Raw genomic sequence first — 15,576 nt, 5'->3', positions numbered from 1 at the left:
GGTGTTTAAGAACACCTACCGAAGGGTAGGTATCTTTGCAAACCCATTCCTGACACAGCATCTTGCCTACAGCAGAGCAGGTGCCTGACAAGTGGGGTCGTGAGGCCACGGGCGAGTGGTCTTCAGAGCCCTGTAAGGAGGATAGCTCCTCACGGTGAGCTCAACCCAAAAAGGCAGGCTCAGGTGCTGTGTGGGTGTAGCCAGTGGCGCTCGCCCACCCCGCCAATGTTCACGTGGAAGCGTCAGGAAACCCAAAAAGCCAGGAAAGGTGACAGAGCTACTAACTCTTGACCCAATCCCCCAAACCCAATCCCCGTAGAGTGCCCTCCACCTCAACATACCCTGTTAGAAACCCCCAGCCCTCCTTCTATCACTGCCCGCACCAGGCCTGCTAAGTCTTGTTGATTTCCGCTCCAGAGCAGGCCTGCAATCCGTGCACTTGGCTTCCACTCCCAAACACTCCAACCCCATCATTTCACCCCTGGACCTCCACCGCTGCCTCTAACCGGCGTTCCTGGCTCAGCTCTTGTTTTCCTCCCTGCACAGCAGGAAAGGGAATCTTCTTTAAAAGATTTCCTACATAACCCTCCCCGCAGCACTTGGTATAAACCCAAGCTGTCAGGCCTCTGCCTTCCTCTCCATCCTCCCCACATCACTCTCCTTCCCCAGACCGCCAACCTCCAACTATGCTGAGTCCTTTCATTTTCTAGAACAAGCCAGGCGTTTCCTATCTCAGGGCCTTTATATATGCCGTTCCCTCTGCCTGGAAGGCTGTATCTGCTTCTCCCATAGCTGGCTCCTCCTCAGTGTTTATACTCAGCCGAAATGTCAACTCTCTGGAGAGGCTTTCTCTGACATTCCTGCCCAAATAAGCTCTCTCCACACCCCACCCCATGTACTGTGGTTTTGGCACCCTGTTTGTTTGCTTAAAGCGCTTCCCACAGCGTGCTAGCTGTCTAGCTGTTTCCGTTATGTCTCCCAAGAGAGAATGGAAGATTCATGAGGGCCTGGACCACATCTGTTATGTTCCCTGTTACCCTCAGCACGTAGTATGGCTCCTGGCTTAATGCATCTTGCTGAATGGCAGACTGTATCAAGTACCCATAATACGCCAGCTAAGGTGCTGTAGAGGGGTAAGTGCAGCTCGTTAGACCTTCACAACCACGCAAAAGTAGCTATTATGCCCACTTTACAGATGAAGAAGCCCAGTTAGGAAATCAACTTGCCCCGTGTCATAAAGCCAATAAATGGCGGAGGTGGAATTTATACGCAGCTCTGTCGGGCTTTTCCCACTATTCAGGACCGCTTTCCAAACTCTGTCACAGCCTAGAAGCCTCGTGAAGCTTTCAGCAGACAAAAGGCTCACTACCAGTGTAAATGGCATATCAGATAACATGCCCCTTTTATATCTTTATTTAAACTTTCAAGACACCAGATTTAAGGAAGACCCCACTGAAGTACCCAAATGACTCTAGCATAAGATTTCCATGATTTATTATTGCTATTGCTATTGGGTTAGCCAAAAAGTTCGTTCGGGTTTTTACGTAAGATTCCTTAAGGTGTTACGGAAAAACCCGAACGAACTTTTTGGCTAACCCAATATTGTATTTTGACTTGAGTCTGGTTTTGTGGGTAAATTGGATACAAATCCATCTTGCAGGCCAAATACTGTACTGCTAACCCAGTGATAAAAGAGGAATAAAAGGTGAATAGCTGGCAAAAGTAGCAAAAGTGGAAGAGGTTGGCATTGGGCAAGATCCATGGAAAACTCACCTATTACAGCAATAGTGATCTTTCTAACCATCTACTAGCATTAACGGTATAGAGTGGACAGGTGTCACCAAAAGCCCACCAAACAAGGCCAGTTAGCCATGATCTCACTAGTAACTCATGGTCCAATTCAGAAAGTGTATCTGCAGTAAAAGCTCGACCATCACCAACCTCAAAATGGCCAGAGGCGGCCCGAGGCCCTTGACATTCATCATGTCAAAAATGCTCAGAACAACCCTCTGTGGTAGGTACCGATATTATCCCTATTTGAGAAACGAGAAAACTGAGGAACAGAGAGGCTCGGTAACTTGCTGAAGGTCACACAGCTGTCAAGCAGCAGGCGGAATAGCCCCATCTTTCCAGGCCACCACCCTCTAAGAACTCAGACAGTCCATGTCGCCAACACGTCCCTTCCAAGTTCACAGACTTTCTCTCCTCTCCTCCAATTTCTAATATTTAAACTGGTTTTCTTTAAAGGGCGTACGTTTCATGCAGCTTTTTATGGGAAAAGAGAGGGAAGGCATCTATCACCATAACACAAGGGTCCAGGGATGAGCAGATATTCTAGAAGTTAAGAAAGGGAACATGGGACTTCTCTGGCTCCAGTGGTTAAGACCCCGGGCTTCCACTGCAGCGGGCACGGGTTCCATCCCTGGTCGGGGAACGAAGATCCCGCATGCCGCACAGTGTGCCCCCAAACTACATAAATAAATAAAATAAAGGGTTGGAATTAAAAAAAAAAAAAAGGAACATGCCAAGAGCTTACAGTCTATGCTCCATGACAGTGACGGCCGGTTTCCTTCCTTCCCATCACCCCAGCCAGCCCTGCAGACCCTCATCCTGGAGACTCACAACCCAAGAGCAAAGATTGCCACCGACCTCTGTCGGGCCCAGCGGTCCCCAAATGTATTCAACTGTGAAAGTCTATTTCGAGGAATAACTGTTCCACTCACCAAACACGTGGGGAAGCGCTCCCCCAACCTCTGAGCCGCTGGCACGGAGAGACGGGCGTGTGGGCAGAAGAGCCAGGGAGTGCTTGCCCAGGCCGAAGTAGCCTCGCTCCTGTCACTCCCAGGCCCCTGCTCACAAAGGCTCGCCCAGCGGCCCCTTAGCCTTTGCTGACCTGGGCCGCCTGGGCTCCCATGTCAGGAGGACCCCTAGGAAGCAACATCGGCTGCCCCTCGAGTTTCCTCTCTGGGGACTTCACATCCAGCCTCTCAGCGTTTATAACCTGAGCAGTGATCACAGAAAGAGTGGGCTCAGCAAGGCAGCTGGGGCAGCATGACTCATGGGGCGGAAGATGGGGGAGCCTGCCCACGCCACTTCCCTGGCAATGCGAAACACACCCCCTTAGATGCCTGCAGAGCTGGACAGTTTAACAAAGTGTTCAACGTGCCGCATATCATTGCATCCCCCCAAAATTAGGTACGGTTGTCATCTCCCCCGTTATACCAAAGAGGCATAGCAGTTCAATGAAAGGCCAGAGCTTGGGGCCACGTGGGGCAAGGGGGTGTCCCGCTGGAGAGCCCTCTACAGGTGCTCGTGAACTTGGTGGCACCCAGGGCCCGCTGGAGCAGCTGGGGAGCTGTGGGCCCAGAGGTGAGGACCCAGGAGGCCAGCAGGTCCCACTGGCCAGGGAGAGGTGGGCATGGAGAACAGACTCTCTGCCCCAGCTGCCTTGCTACTCCGGATCACACATGCTCAAGCCCTCTCGAGTCAGGAACCTCTGGGCTGAGTCCCTGCAGCAACAGCTCTGCTTGAATATTCCTCATGACGGGAAACTCTCTACTTCCTGAGACAGTCTTTCCATCACTGGATGGCTCCTGCTGTTTGAAACATCTCCCACATGTAGAATCGATAACGGTCTCCCTGTAGCTCCCTCCAGACCCTTTGGAACGATCATCCTTCCCTGACATCCCTTCAAATGTTGAAATTCACATAGCTCAAGTGTTCCCCAGGCAAAACGTCCCCAGGGTCCCCCAAGTGTTGTGATCTCCAGCCCCTCCTCACCCTAGACCTTCTCCCTTGCTGGAGCTCCAGCCCTGCTGAAATAGGCTCTGACACGACAATGACACTTGCAGGCTGGTCTGACCTGGGGTCTGCCCTGACATTGGCGACCTGGGGTGAGACTCCACCTTGACCAGAGGAGGCCAATGTGGAAAGGTCTTCCTGGGCAGCCAGTGGCCCCCAGAGGCTTCCCACTGCTGTAGAGACCAGTGCTGTCCGGACCGGGCCCTGGGCGCTCAGAGACCATCTGGGGCCACAGGGGCCAGGAGTGGGGAGGTGCGGCCAGTGGGCGGGGTACGCTGGGCTCTGGACCCCCATCCCCATCTAGCTAGAACAGAGCTACTTGAGCCTGTTTTATAAGTGGGGCTTCTACATTTTATACATGGGTTTGAAGCAAGAGCACCACAGCTTAAAAACGTCTAAAACTGCTAACGCCGCCTGACATGATTTAGCCTCTTGGGCACGTGCTGTCCTAAGGCATCTTCCCCACCCCGCATATGTGCAAACACCGTGGCTCAGGCCAGCGCCAAGACAAGGGGCCTCTCCCCCCGGACTGGGAGACTAGGGCCCTCCGCCCTGCTGCTCCAGGGACACCGAGACCCGGCTCTGTTCTGCTCACGTGACGGCGGGGCAGGCTCGCACCGGGAGTGAGGACTCGGGGATCAGGACGGGCGACGCCCCCAGCCCTGGGCAAGGGGAGGGGACTCACAGGGCAGCGTCTCGGCGCGGCTCTTCTGGATCATTATGCAGAGCTGTAGCACCAGTTGGGGGGCGCTTTCCAGGAAGGTCTCCAGGAGGCGCAGCATGTTAACATCTGCATATTCATACATCATAGCCCAGTAGAAGCGTCGCTGGTGTTCCTTCTGCCGCTGGCTCTGAATCCCCAGGTACATGGTGCGGATATACCTGCCGAGAGACGGGACAGAACACAGAGAGCGTGGGTCGGCGTGGGAGCTGTGGGAGGGTCAGGCCGTCCCCACAGACCAGCATCCCCTCCTTGGCGCTGAGGTTTTCCGGGTGCTTGGACCAGCTCCAGGGGTTCTGCCGGACCACAGACAGGGTGCTGAGGCTTCGGGGTGGGGTGGGGTGGGGGCAGGCCAGGGAACGGGTCCAAGGCAAGTTGTCCCCTCCCTGGCCTCACTTTGCTCATCTGTAAAATAAGAAATGGAAGAGTGGGACCAGGTGATCTCACAGGCCTGCCAGGGAAGCATCACAGGTGAGCTCAGGGGGCAGGTGGGCTGGCTGAAGTTCAGGGTCCCAGGGGGAACCTTCCTGCAGGGTTTTCACCTCTCTGGAGGAGGAGGGAAGGGAATTAGCATTTATGAAGCTCCTACTAAGTATCACTGGCTGGCTGGCTACTGCGTGTTGCCTGGGTCCCAGGTGACAGGCAGGTGTAGTTCCCACGTAGGACAGACAGGCGGGACTCACTTGCACAGGCTCCAGACCTGGGTGGCGGAGCAACCAGGAGCCGGCCCCAGGCTGTTGGACACCAAAGCTCGTGCGTGCCCCGCTCTACACTAGGGATGGCCTGCAACGGAGCCCCCGCCCCTCTATGCTAGGGATGGCCTGTAACGGAGCCTCCATCCAGGTGCAGCCCAGGACTCAGTCACACAAACCACTGACCCCACTCCACCCGGGAGGGACAAGGGGCAAAGGAAGCAGGTACAGGCGGAGGGCACAGGCTCTGGGTTCAAATCCCGGCTCTGTCATCTGCTCACTGTGGGACCTTGGACGAATTACCCAACTCTGTGTCCTCGTTACTCGTCGTTCACACAGCAGAATCGCAGCATCACAAGGCTGGTGGGAAGATTAGGGAGCTAATCCGCGTGCTGGGCATGTATCCAGGCCCACGTGAGAAAGCCCCCAGGCCTGCCTCACTTTCACCTAAACTTTGGAAGCTTGTCTCCAAGCCACAGTCAAGGGGAGGATGGAAGGTAGCATCCAAGCCAGCCAGCGGTCTCTGGGGCCAGGCCAGGCCCAGAGGAGCCGGCAGCGCCGGGACAAAAGCAAGGTTCAGAAAGCACAGCTTTGTGGGCCTAGTTAGGATCAAGAATATGCGCCGTAAACTGAGGTCACAGACAACAGGACAGAACCACACTTGCGTCCCTGGCCGTCCCCTGGGAATGTATATCACTGTGTCTTTTAAACCGCCGAGCCGGAATCACAGAGGTTGAGAACATCGTTGACCCCCTACAGAGTCCCCACTGTTCTCAAGCACCGTCAGGGGCCCACTTGGGGCTGCTGGACGGTCCCTTCTCTCTGTCCCCATCACCACCGCCAGCCTGGTCCCCGCCACCACCCCTCTCTCCTGGATCGAAGCAGAAGCCTCCTAACTGGTCTCCCAGGGTCCACTCTGGCCCCAGAACAACCCATTCTTTACACAGCAGCCAAGGTGCTTTGTGAAAATCACAAATGCAATCACGTCACCACCTTCTTTCAACACTCCCATGGCTTCCCATCACGTTCCGAATAAAATCCGAGCCGCCTCCCTCGGCTCATGGGGTCCTGCCCGCCCCTCCTGTCCCACCGCCCGGTCTCTCTCCCCGCCCCCACCCCCCTTCTCGTGTCTTCTCTGTCTCTCATGGACACCTGAGCTTGTCTGTGTTCACGCCATCTCCCTGTGCCTGTGGATGCAGAAGGAAGACTCCTGTCCCCCAGGGCTCGGAGTCCTGCAGGACGGCACTGTCGCAACACGGCGAAGGCAGCTCATGCCCACGTTTACACCAAATTTCTGAGAGGCTCACAGGGAGGGGCTCTATACCCCCCCGTCCCCTGGGAGCAAAGGGAGAAGTGGGTGTTGCCCAAGAACCTTGCATGACGTTAGAGAAGCCCATGCTTTAGAGGCAAAGACGCAAAAACATACATTTGCAAAATAATTTAAAACTGTAATTGATGCTCCTCTCCAGGTCCAAACAGTGGGCCTCCCTCCTGTGCGCTAATCGTGTACTGCACCCACGGAGGAACGAGTGGGCCAGGGTCCCCCAGAGCGGGCATCGGGACACAAAGCAGCCCACCTGAACCATCGGTGGGACCTGAACCACACGTGCTGGTGACAGTGAGCCCATCCGACACCTGACGAACACCTGACGGCTGCTTCTCTAGATTCCTAGGAGCCTTTAAGGGACTGGATCTCTGAAAAGACCCACCCGGGGGGCTGGGATGGACACCTTATTTTCTGCACACACACTCCCTGGAGTGAGCAGAGAACAACCTGCAGAAAACTGAGGGGAGGGACGCACCGCAGCGGGGACGGCATCGGGGCCAGCGTGGAGAGGCCGGGGGCGCCAGCCTCGCCAGGCACTGCAGGCCGGGCACCTCCCGGAGGCCCTGCCGCGCCTTGTGGGGCAGGTCTGGTTGTCATCATTTAACACCTGGGGAAACTGAAGCTCTGAAGCGAAACAGGGCCCTGAATTCTGTTCCGTTCCAGGTTCTGTCATTTCCTGGCTGCGCCACTTCCCATGAGTCATTGCCTCTCTCTGGGCCTCCATCTGTAGTTCCCAAAATCAAAGGACCAGCGGAGGGGCTAGGAAAGGGGCAGGGAGGTTGTTGTACCTGACCCGTAAAGCTATGGGGTCACTGAGAGACAGAGACAGAGAGAGACAGAGAGACAGAGACAGAGAGACACACAAAGAGACACAGAGAGACACAGGGAGACAGAGACAGAGAGACACAGGGAGAGACAGAGAGACACAGAGAGAGACAGAGACAGAGAGACACAGGGAGAGACAGAGACAGAGAGACACAGAGACAGAGACAGAGAGACACACAGAGAGACAGAGAGACACAGAGAGAGACAGAGACAGAGACACAGAGACAGAGACACAGAGACAGACAGAGAGACACAGGGAGAGACAGAGACAGAGAGACACGGAGACAGAGAGACAGAGAGATAGGGAGAGACAGAAACAGAAAGACAGAGGCACAGAGAGAAAGAAAGAGACAGACAAAGTCGGAGACAGGGACAGTGAGACAGAGAGACACAGAGAAACAGAGATGGAGAGACAGAGAGGGAGACAGAGACAGAGAGAGCTCTGCAGGAGAGAATGGAAAGAGAAAGAGACAAAGGAGAGGGAAGCTACATCAGAATTTGGGGCCTGAAAGAGAAGACCGGCTAGACGAAGTGGCGGTAGGAAGAGCCTGGGTGGGAGGCCGGCCCTAAGGACATGGGGTCACAAGTAGTTGGGAGGCGCTGGGAAGTCAGACTCTGAATCTAGGGCAGAGGGGAGGGTCAGATTAATCAGATCGGATGATGGCCCGGGGGGCAGAGCAGTGGGGGGCGAGGGTGCACGGGTGGAGGTGATGAAGCAGGGCTTCGGGTCCAGAGGCTCCACACCAGCTCCCAGAACCGCCCTGTGGCCGGCGGAGCCTTGATGCCATGGGTCTCCCAGGTCAGATGTGGTCTCTGCGCTCCAAAACTCCGCTCTGCCCAGACGTGGCACCTGCAACGCACAATACTGTGGGCCACAGACTCCCACAGGGGCCAGACCACAAATCTATATTCTCTCAGGGGTACACTCAGACCACAGCCTCTACCTGTCCTAGACTCAGAAGGCGGCTCAAGGTGGAGGAATGATTATGTAGCAGAGCCAAGCCTATGCTTCCAGGTCCCAGGCCAAGGTAACAGCGACACTCAGATTCACCTAGGTCTGCCCTACCAGGGCAGAGGGAGCAACTGGATCTGCCCCTCCACCCCCATGTTCCCCAAGTCACAAGCCCCTTTGCCCATCATGGCCAGTGCAGTGGAAGACAACGAGCCCAGAAATGCTGGTTCAACCATAACATCTGCCAGAGAAACGAAGCTTGCATTTCCTCTGTGAGAACATCCCCAAATATGGGAGTAGATGAGGGTGGGAGTGGGCAAAGCCAGAACCTCTCTCCACCGATGAGCAGATGCTAGGAGCCCAGAGTGCACCGGGATCAAGTCCAAGACCAAAACAGGAAATCATGCCTCCCAGGGACACCAGCTCACACAGTCACCCACCGTGGGGTAGGAGCTAAATCAGAGTCCAGTTCAACATTCCCAACCAAGGGCCTTCTACCTATTCCACCCCCTCTGGCTCCTGCGCCCTTCTCTTCTATCCTTAAGTCCTTGGGTTCCCAGTAGACCTTGTAAAGTCCAGAGTGGGTCTAGGTGACCGCTGGGGCCGCCCAGCCAGCGGCCTCTTGCTAAGCCTTCAGCCCCTGTGCAAAGACAGCCTTGGCCCGTGGCCACAAGGTGGCGCCAGACCCTAAGCCACGCAGGAAGGCTGCTCCGCGCAGTGATCTCATCCCCGGCCAGCGGCCCCCTAAGGCCTGCGCCTTCCTATGCGGCAGCGTTGGGGTGCAGGGGGCAGCAGGCGAGGCCGAGGGGCAGGCCCAGGTGTGACGAGTCCCCACGGGAAAGCACGGCATCTGCAGGCGACACACGGTGGGCTGCTGCTCCCTTACCTTCTCCCCTTCCCTGGCAGGTTCCAGAAAGCTCACCTCCCCCAGGAAGGTAGTGCGGAAGAGAAGGCATGCAACTCTCCTCCTGATTTGCTTCCGCCTGGATTTTGTGTAGCCTCCTGTCACACCACTCTCGCCTAAGAATCATGAAACGCACGGATCTAAAAGCAGGCGTACAGCGTGTCCTCATGGAGTGAGGACTCGGGAAAGCTGGGCCTGGCCTATGGTTTCAGGGCTGCACGACCTTGGGCAAGTCACCCCCGAGGCCGGGCCTGCTGTATTCATCCAAAACAGAGGGCAGACGGGAGGATCGCTAAGCTTCTGCCTACCTTTTGTTAACTCCATCCTTCTGTGGCTTCTTAGAGCCTTAAGGATGGCCTAGCATCTTTACAAATAATACCCAGTGTTTATGTGGCACTCATAAGTACCAGGTACTGTTCTGAGCATTTTGTACTTATTAGCTCATTTAACCCTTCCAACAAATGTATGAGGTAGATGCACTATTACCCTCACTTCAACAGACGGTAAACTGAAGCACTGAGGTTAAGAAATGTGCTTCAGTTTACCCAGCTAAGTAAGGGGTTGAGGAGGGCTTCAGGCCCAGCAGTCTGCTTTGGGGCCAGTGCTTCTCAATTCCTACCCACACACCCCCTCAGAGGTAGACCAGTTGTCTCTTCTCTTTTAAACTTAGTCCAACTTGCTCCCCTCACTACAGTGGAAAATCACTGTTTTCCCCCAACACCTGGGCTGTCTTCCAGTTCTGTCACTGGCTGTGTTGCCTTGGGGAACATCTCCTACCCCATGGAACCTCACTGTCCTCATCTATACAATGCCTGGCCCAGAGTAGGACCCTAGGACATGTTGAACAAATAGATGCATGCCATCATGTCCCCTTAGAGGGTCTCGGGGCTCAAATGAGGTAATGCCTGTGAAAACAGATGGAAGACCAGAAGCCAAGGATGGCAGCTATTACTGCCCCCCCACCAAAGGGGCTTTCCTCCTGTCTTTCCTTCGGTCCACTCTATTCTCCTTCCAAGTCTATCTCCTCCCCTTACTTTGTAAACCATGGAACTGTTTAAAGCTCCTTATACCTCCAGGAGAACTCTCTGTAATTTTTTGAGCACATTTTCACTTTTACAGCAGCACTGTGAAGGAGACACACTTGCCATCTTTTTCCCTTTGGTTCATCTGAGACTCAGAGAGGATGAGTGATTTCCCCAAAGTCACACAGTCAATCATGGTTCAGGCAGATCAGAGGTCTTGCCCAAATCGTGTTACCCCATTGGGAGTCAGCTATAGCTCTGCCTAAATCTAAGGGAAATGAGTGATTTCTGCAAAAGCAGGAGGCTGAATAATTTCACCTGTCTGGACCTACAGGCCCCTGCTGCTTCTTATGACACCCTCAGAAGCAGCATTTTGAAATCTCCGATCGTGTACAGCAACTCATCCTCAAAGCCCCAAACAGGACTGAGTCTAGGTTTTGTGGGGCCTGAAGCTTAGAGAATCCGCTTTAAGAAAAAAAGTAGTCTACCAAACATTTAAAGTAGAACTAGCCCAATTCTACACACTTTTTTTCCCCAAAAAAATAAAAGAGGAAAGAACACTTCTCTATTCACTTTATGAGGTCAGCATTACTCTATCAAAGCCAGACACATACCATACAAGAAAATAAAACTACAGATAATATCCCTTATAAACAGGTGCAAATATCTTCAACAAAATACTAGCAAAACAAATTCAGTGATAAACAGAAAGAATGATACTCCATAGCCAACTGGAGTTTATCTTGGAAATGTAAGGCTGATTCTATATTCAGAAATCAATAAATGTAATCAATGATATTAACAAGAAGAACCACATATCACATTAACTGATGCAGAAAGAAAGCATCTGACAGAATTCAACATCCATTCTTTTTTTTTTTTTTTAAACTCTCAGCAAACTAGAAATAGAAAAGAACTTCCTTAACCTGACATAGATGAAGGATATCTATAAAAATTAACAGTTAGGGAATTCCCTGGTGGTCCAGTGGTTAGGACTCCGTGCTTCCACCGCAGGGGGCGTGGGTTTGATCTCTGATCAGGGAACTAAGATCCCGCATGCCATGCAGCGTGGCCAAAAGAAAAAAAAATTAACAGTTAATATCACACTTACTGATAAAAAGACTGAATTCTTTCCTCTTAAGATCAGGAACAAGGCAAAAATGTCTAAGCTCACCACTCCTATTCCACATCATACTAGAAGTCCCAGGCAGTACAAGAAGTCAGGAAAAAGAAATGAAGTATATACAAACTGCAAGGAACAAAGTAAAACTGTCCCTATTTGTAAATGACATGACTGTCTAGATAGAAAATCCCAAGAAATATACAAAAAAAGCTCATAGAACTAATTGGCAAGTTAAGCAAAGTCTCATGATACAAGGTCAGCATATAAAAATTAAATATATTTCTGTAGATTACTAATGAACAACTGGAAATTGAAATTAGCTCCCTTAAGGAGACTGGAGGGGCAAGATAGGTGAAGGGGATTAAGAGGGACAAACTGCAAGGTATAAAATAAGTCACAGGAATGCAACGCACAGCACAGGGAATACTGTCAATACTTTATAATCACTTTGTTCAGAGTATAATCTATAAAGATATCGAATTACCCTTCTATATACCTGAAACAAATATAATGTTGTAAGTCAACTATATTTCAATTTTAAAAATACCTCTATATTTTTGTTGTATTTAGATACAAGCAGCCACACCTCCAGGGGCATCTGACCCTTATCCTGGGTGGGCGTGGAACACACTCTCACAGCCACACACACACCACCTACAAGAACACTCCACACAAACACCACACAGACACACACGCACAAACCACCACGCACACGAACACACTGCACACGTCCAGGGCTCCACCTGTAGAGACACCTGTAGCCCACGATCACATCCCTGTGTCCACATGGTCCAACCCCAGACCCCTGAGGGGGTGGGTCCCTGCCTGCCCCGGCCATTTGCTCTCATCACAGCAGGCACAGAGGATGCAGAGGGAGAGCCAAACGCGCATCACTTCCTGGTAGCTGGGCACCCACCCGAGAGAGGACGGGGCACTGCAGCTACCAGTCAGACAACATCCTGTCCCCGACACCAAGGGCAGAGCTGGGCCAGCTGCCACCAAAGCACCCAAGGGCTCACTGACATCTGAACGTGCGCAGCCCCCAGCCCTGTTCACACCTGTCCCGCTTCACCTCCACCTGTGCCTGATTGATTCGGGAATCCTGACTTGTGGTCGCAGCAAAGGCATTGTGATGTTGTGTGATCTGCACTCTCGTCTGGTCCGTCTTTTGAGGGGTGGAGGAGCTCCCCCCCTTGTGCCCTTTGCATTGCTGACCACATCCCAGGGGTCTAGGGCCAGGTGGCCATGCAGTGGCTGTAGAAGAAAGTGGCCCAAAAGGGGAGTGGGGGAGGTTTCAGGGTCCCGGGCTGCATGGGGCTTGTGCAGGAACCTTGTCAGTCTGGGGCTTGTCACCTGCTGAGGACTGATGAGCTGGGTCACCAGGCGTTAACGGGGGCTCCAAGGCTGCTATGTCAAAAGGGCTGTGCTCCCACCTGCATGACATAGACTTTGTGCCCAGGTAGGAACCCCCGCGGCTGTTCCCTGTGGTCCCAGGTCAGGACAGAGAAAAGTCCTTCAAGCTCTTCCAGACCATCACAGACCTCAGGGGCACCGGCATCCGAGCTGTCGCAGACAGGATCGGGGTTCAGCTTGCAAGCCTCTGCCAGGTTATTACTAACGCCATCCCCATATTACAGATGAGGAAATCAAGGCTAACCTGGACTCAGTAACCTGGGTGGCTCCCAGCCAGGCCAGTCTCCTGCCTTCCCCCGCCCCACCCCTGCTCCCCACCCCTGGCCACACCTGATGGCCCGCCAATCCCAGACCTTCCCAGCATGTGCCCATCTCTGTGTCTTTGCTTCTGTTGTTTCCACGCCCAAGCAGCCACCCCTGGGCAGGGCCCAGCTCTCCCCACGTGCCTTACTCCACGCCTAGGTCCAAGTATTTCCCTCCCATCCTCCCCTTATACTGGGTCCTCAGTATAGTAATAGCTTCCATTTATTGGGTTCTCCCCACATACCAGACACAGTGTAAACTCTCTACATGTATTAAGTCATTTAACATGAGAACCTTACGGTCATGTGCAGATGAAGAAACTGAAGCACCTGAGGACGCCACTACCGGGACTCATACCAGGCCGCTGGACTCCAGAGAGTCTCCTGTTCTCCTGTTCCTTATCTTTCTCTCATTCCCTCTCTCCTCAGCTCACTTACTTCTTTCCACAATTCTATGAATTAGATTATTAGCCCCATTTTACACATCAGAAAACTGAGGCTCAGAGGGGTTAAATAGCATGCCAAGTTGGAAAGCCAAATTTCAGCCTCGATTTGTTTGGCTGTGCTACACACCTGTTTTCCACCCCTAGAAGCCCCTCCCCTCCCCTGTTACAGCTCTCCTCGCAGCCCACGCTGTACTGGAGTCACTCACGTACAGAGATGCCTCTCCAGGTGGATCTTAACCCCCGGGAGGGACGTCTGTACAGCCGCTGCCCCCAGCCCACCATGGTAAGCATCAAATCAGAGGCTGCTAAGGTGAATTTATCCCCTACTCTGACGGTCTCATTTGACCAAAGAGATGCCTGCAACACTACCTTCAAATACATAAACGACATGTTCCCCGAGGCAGACGACCAGAATGGGTGCAAGGAGCACAATTAAATCAGGAATGATTTGGGGTGGAGACAAGAGAGAACTTACCAACCAGCCTGACAGGATAACGTTACAACGAGGCAGGTTTCTCGCCCCTCTCGGGACAGTTTCAGAGAGAAGCAAAGCTACAGGGCTGTCAGATGGCAGAAGCTCACAACTCATGGAGCGCAGGGGCTGGAACTGTCTTCTCAGTTTACCGCAGGCACGGCGCGGTGTACCCAGTGTCCACTTGGGCACGCACATGTGTGTGTCCATACACAGGTCCTAGCCGAGGACCCTCTCAAACCACCCAAATGCAGGTCTGGGCGGCTCAAGGGGCCCCCAGGCTGGCACAGCAGGAATAGTGCACCAACGCAGCCCTGGCTGTGGGCCATGGGCTCTTCCTGAGTCTGAGAATGGACTCTGCAACCTTCCACCGCCAGGCTGGCCCGGAAGCCCCTCTGATTCCCCACCTCACACTCCCGCCCCCCCCCCCCGCCCGACTCCAGCTGAGATGCCTTCAGCGTGTAGGAAAGATGGAGGGGCCAGCTGCCAGCTCAGCCCCCAAGAGCAGCGCATCAAATCGGAGCTATTTTTAGCCTTTCTCTCCAGCATCTGACATCAGCTGAGCAGTGGTGGCCGGCTTGGGGCACGCATCCGAGAAAGCAGGCGTGAAATGGCATTGCTTTGCCGGGCCCCGGGGAGATAGCAGAGAAAAGCTCCTCAAAGCTTCAGGGAAGGGAGGTGGCTGCAGAGGGTGTCACTGGTAGTCTTCCTGGATGTAGGGTCTGGTGGCAAGGTGGCCAAGCATCCCTCAACATCCCAGGGCTCAGCAGAGCAGAATGTGGGTGGAAACTTCCCCACCAGCCTCATTTTCCCACTGGCACAGTGAGGCCCGGGCTACTGCTCCTTCTCTGAGACTCTGCAAGAAACTTGATTTAAAAAATCAAAACACCTTTGCAAACCTACATGTTGGAGAAATGCTTTTTGTTCCCCCTTATAAACTCCCAGAAGGAGAGAGACCAATGTTTTGGGGTTTTTTTGCTTGTTTTTTCTTTTTTTTTTCTTTTTTGGCTGTGTTGGGTCTTTGCTGCTGAGCGCAGGCTTTTCTCTAGTTGCGGGAGCGGGGGCTACTCTTCGTTGCAGTGCACGGGCTTCTCATTGCAGTGGCTTCTCTTGTTGCAGAGCACGGGCTCTAAGCGCGCGGGCTTCAGTAGCCGTAGCACGCGGGCTCAGTAGTTGTGGCTCGCGGGCTCTAGAGTGCAGGCTCAGTAGTTGCGGCGCACGGGCTTAGTTGCTCCACGGCATGTGGGATCTTCCGAGACCAGGGCTCGAACCCGTGTCCCCTGCATTGGCAGGCGGATTCTTAACCACTGAGCCACCAGGGAAGCCCAAGACCAAAGTTTTGAGGTTTGGGTTTGCCTTTGCATACCTGGTGCACGGCACACTGCCAGACACTCGGTGGGCGTTTGGTGTTTGTCTCATGAACGAATGAACCGACTGGGCAGGCTGCTAGTAAAATCCTTGTGCTCTAGGAAGTTTATAGTCCAACCTTCCGGGGCAGGTGTAAGGAAAGCGCCCCTCTTCTCAAGGCTCAGGTCAGCCTGGATCCTCCACTGGGGGCGTCCGGGAGCGGGAGCCC

The 15,576-nt window shown here is 53.5% G+C and overlaps 1 protein-coding gene across 1 annotated transcript in view; it reads right to left on the bottom strand.

Annotated features, from left to right (window-relative positions):
• XKR6 (XK related 6) overlaps nucleotides 1-15,576 on the bottom strand; it is a 275,314-nt gene that overhangs the window by 18,788 nt on the left and 240,950 nt on the right. The window contains exon 2 of the mRNA XM_057549310.1: nucleotides 4,487-4,683. Within this exon, the coding sequence (XP_057405293.1) occupies nucleotides 4,487-4,683 (197 nt within the window). The remainder of the gene's footprint in view (nucleotides 1-4,486; nucleotides 4,684-15,576) is intronic.

This window comes from Balaenoptera acutorostrata, chromosome 6, assembly GCF_949987535.1.
Source record: "Balaenoptera acutorostrata chromosome 6, mBalAcu1.1, whole genome shotgun sequence".
NCBI lineage: Eukaryota > Metazoa > Chordata > Mammalia > Artiodactyla > Balaenopteridae > Balaenoptera > Balaenoptera acutorostrata.
The sequence above is the reverse complement of the archived record's forward strand: the minus strand, read 5'-3'. Positions and strand labels throughout refer to the sequence as shown.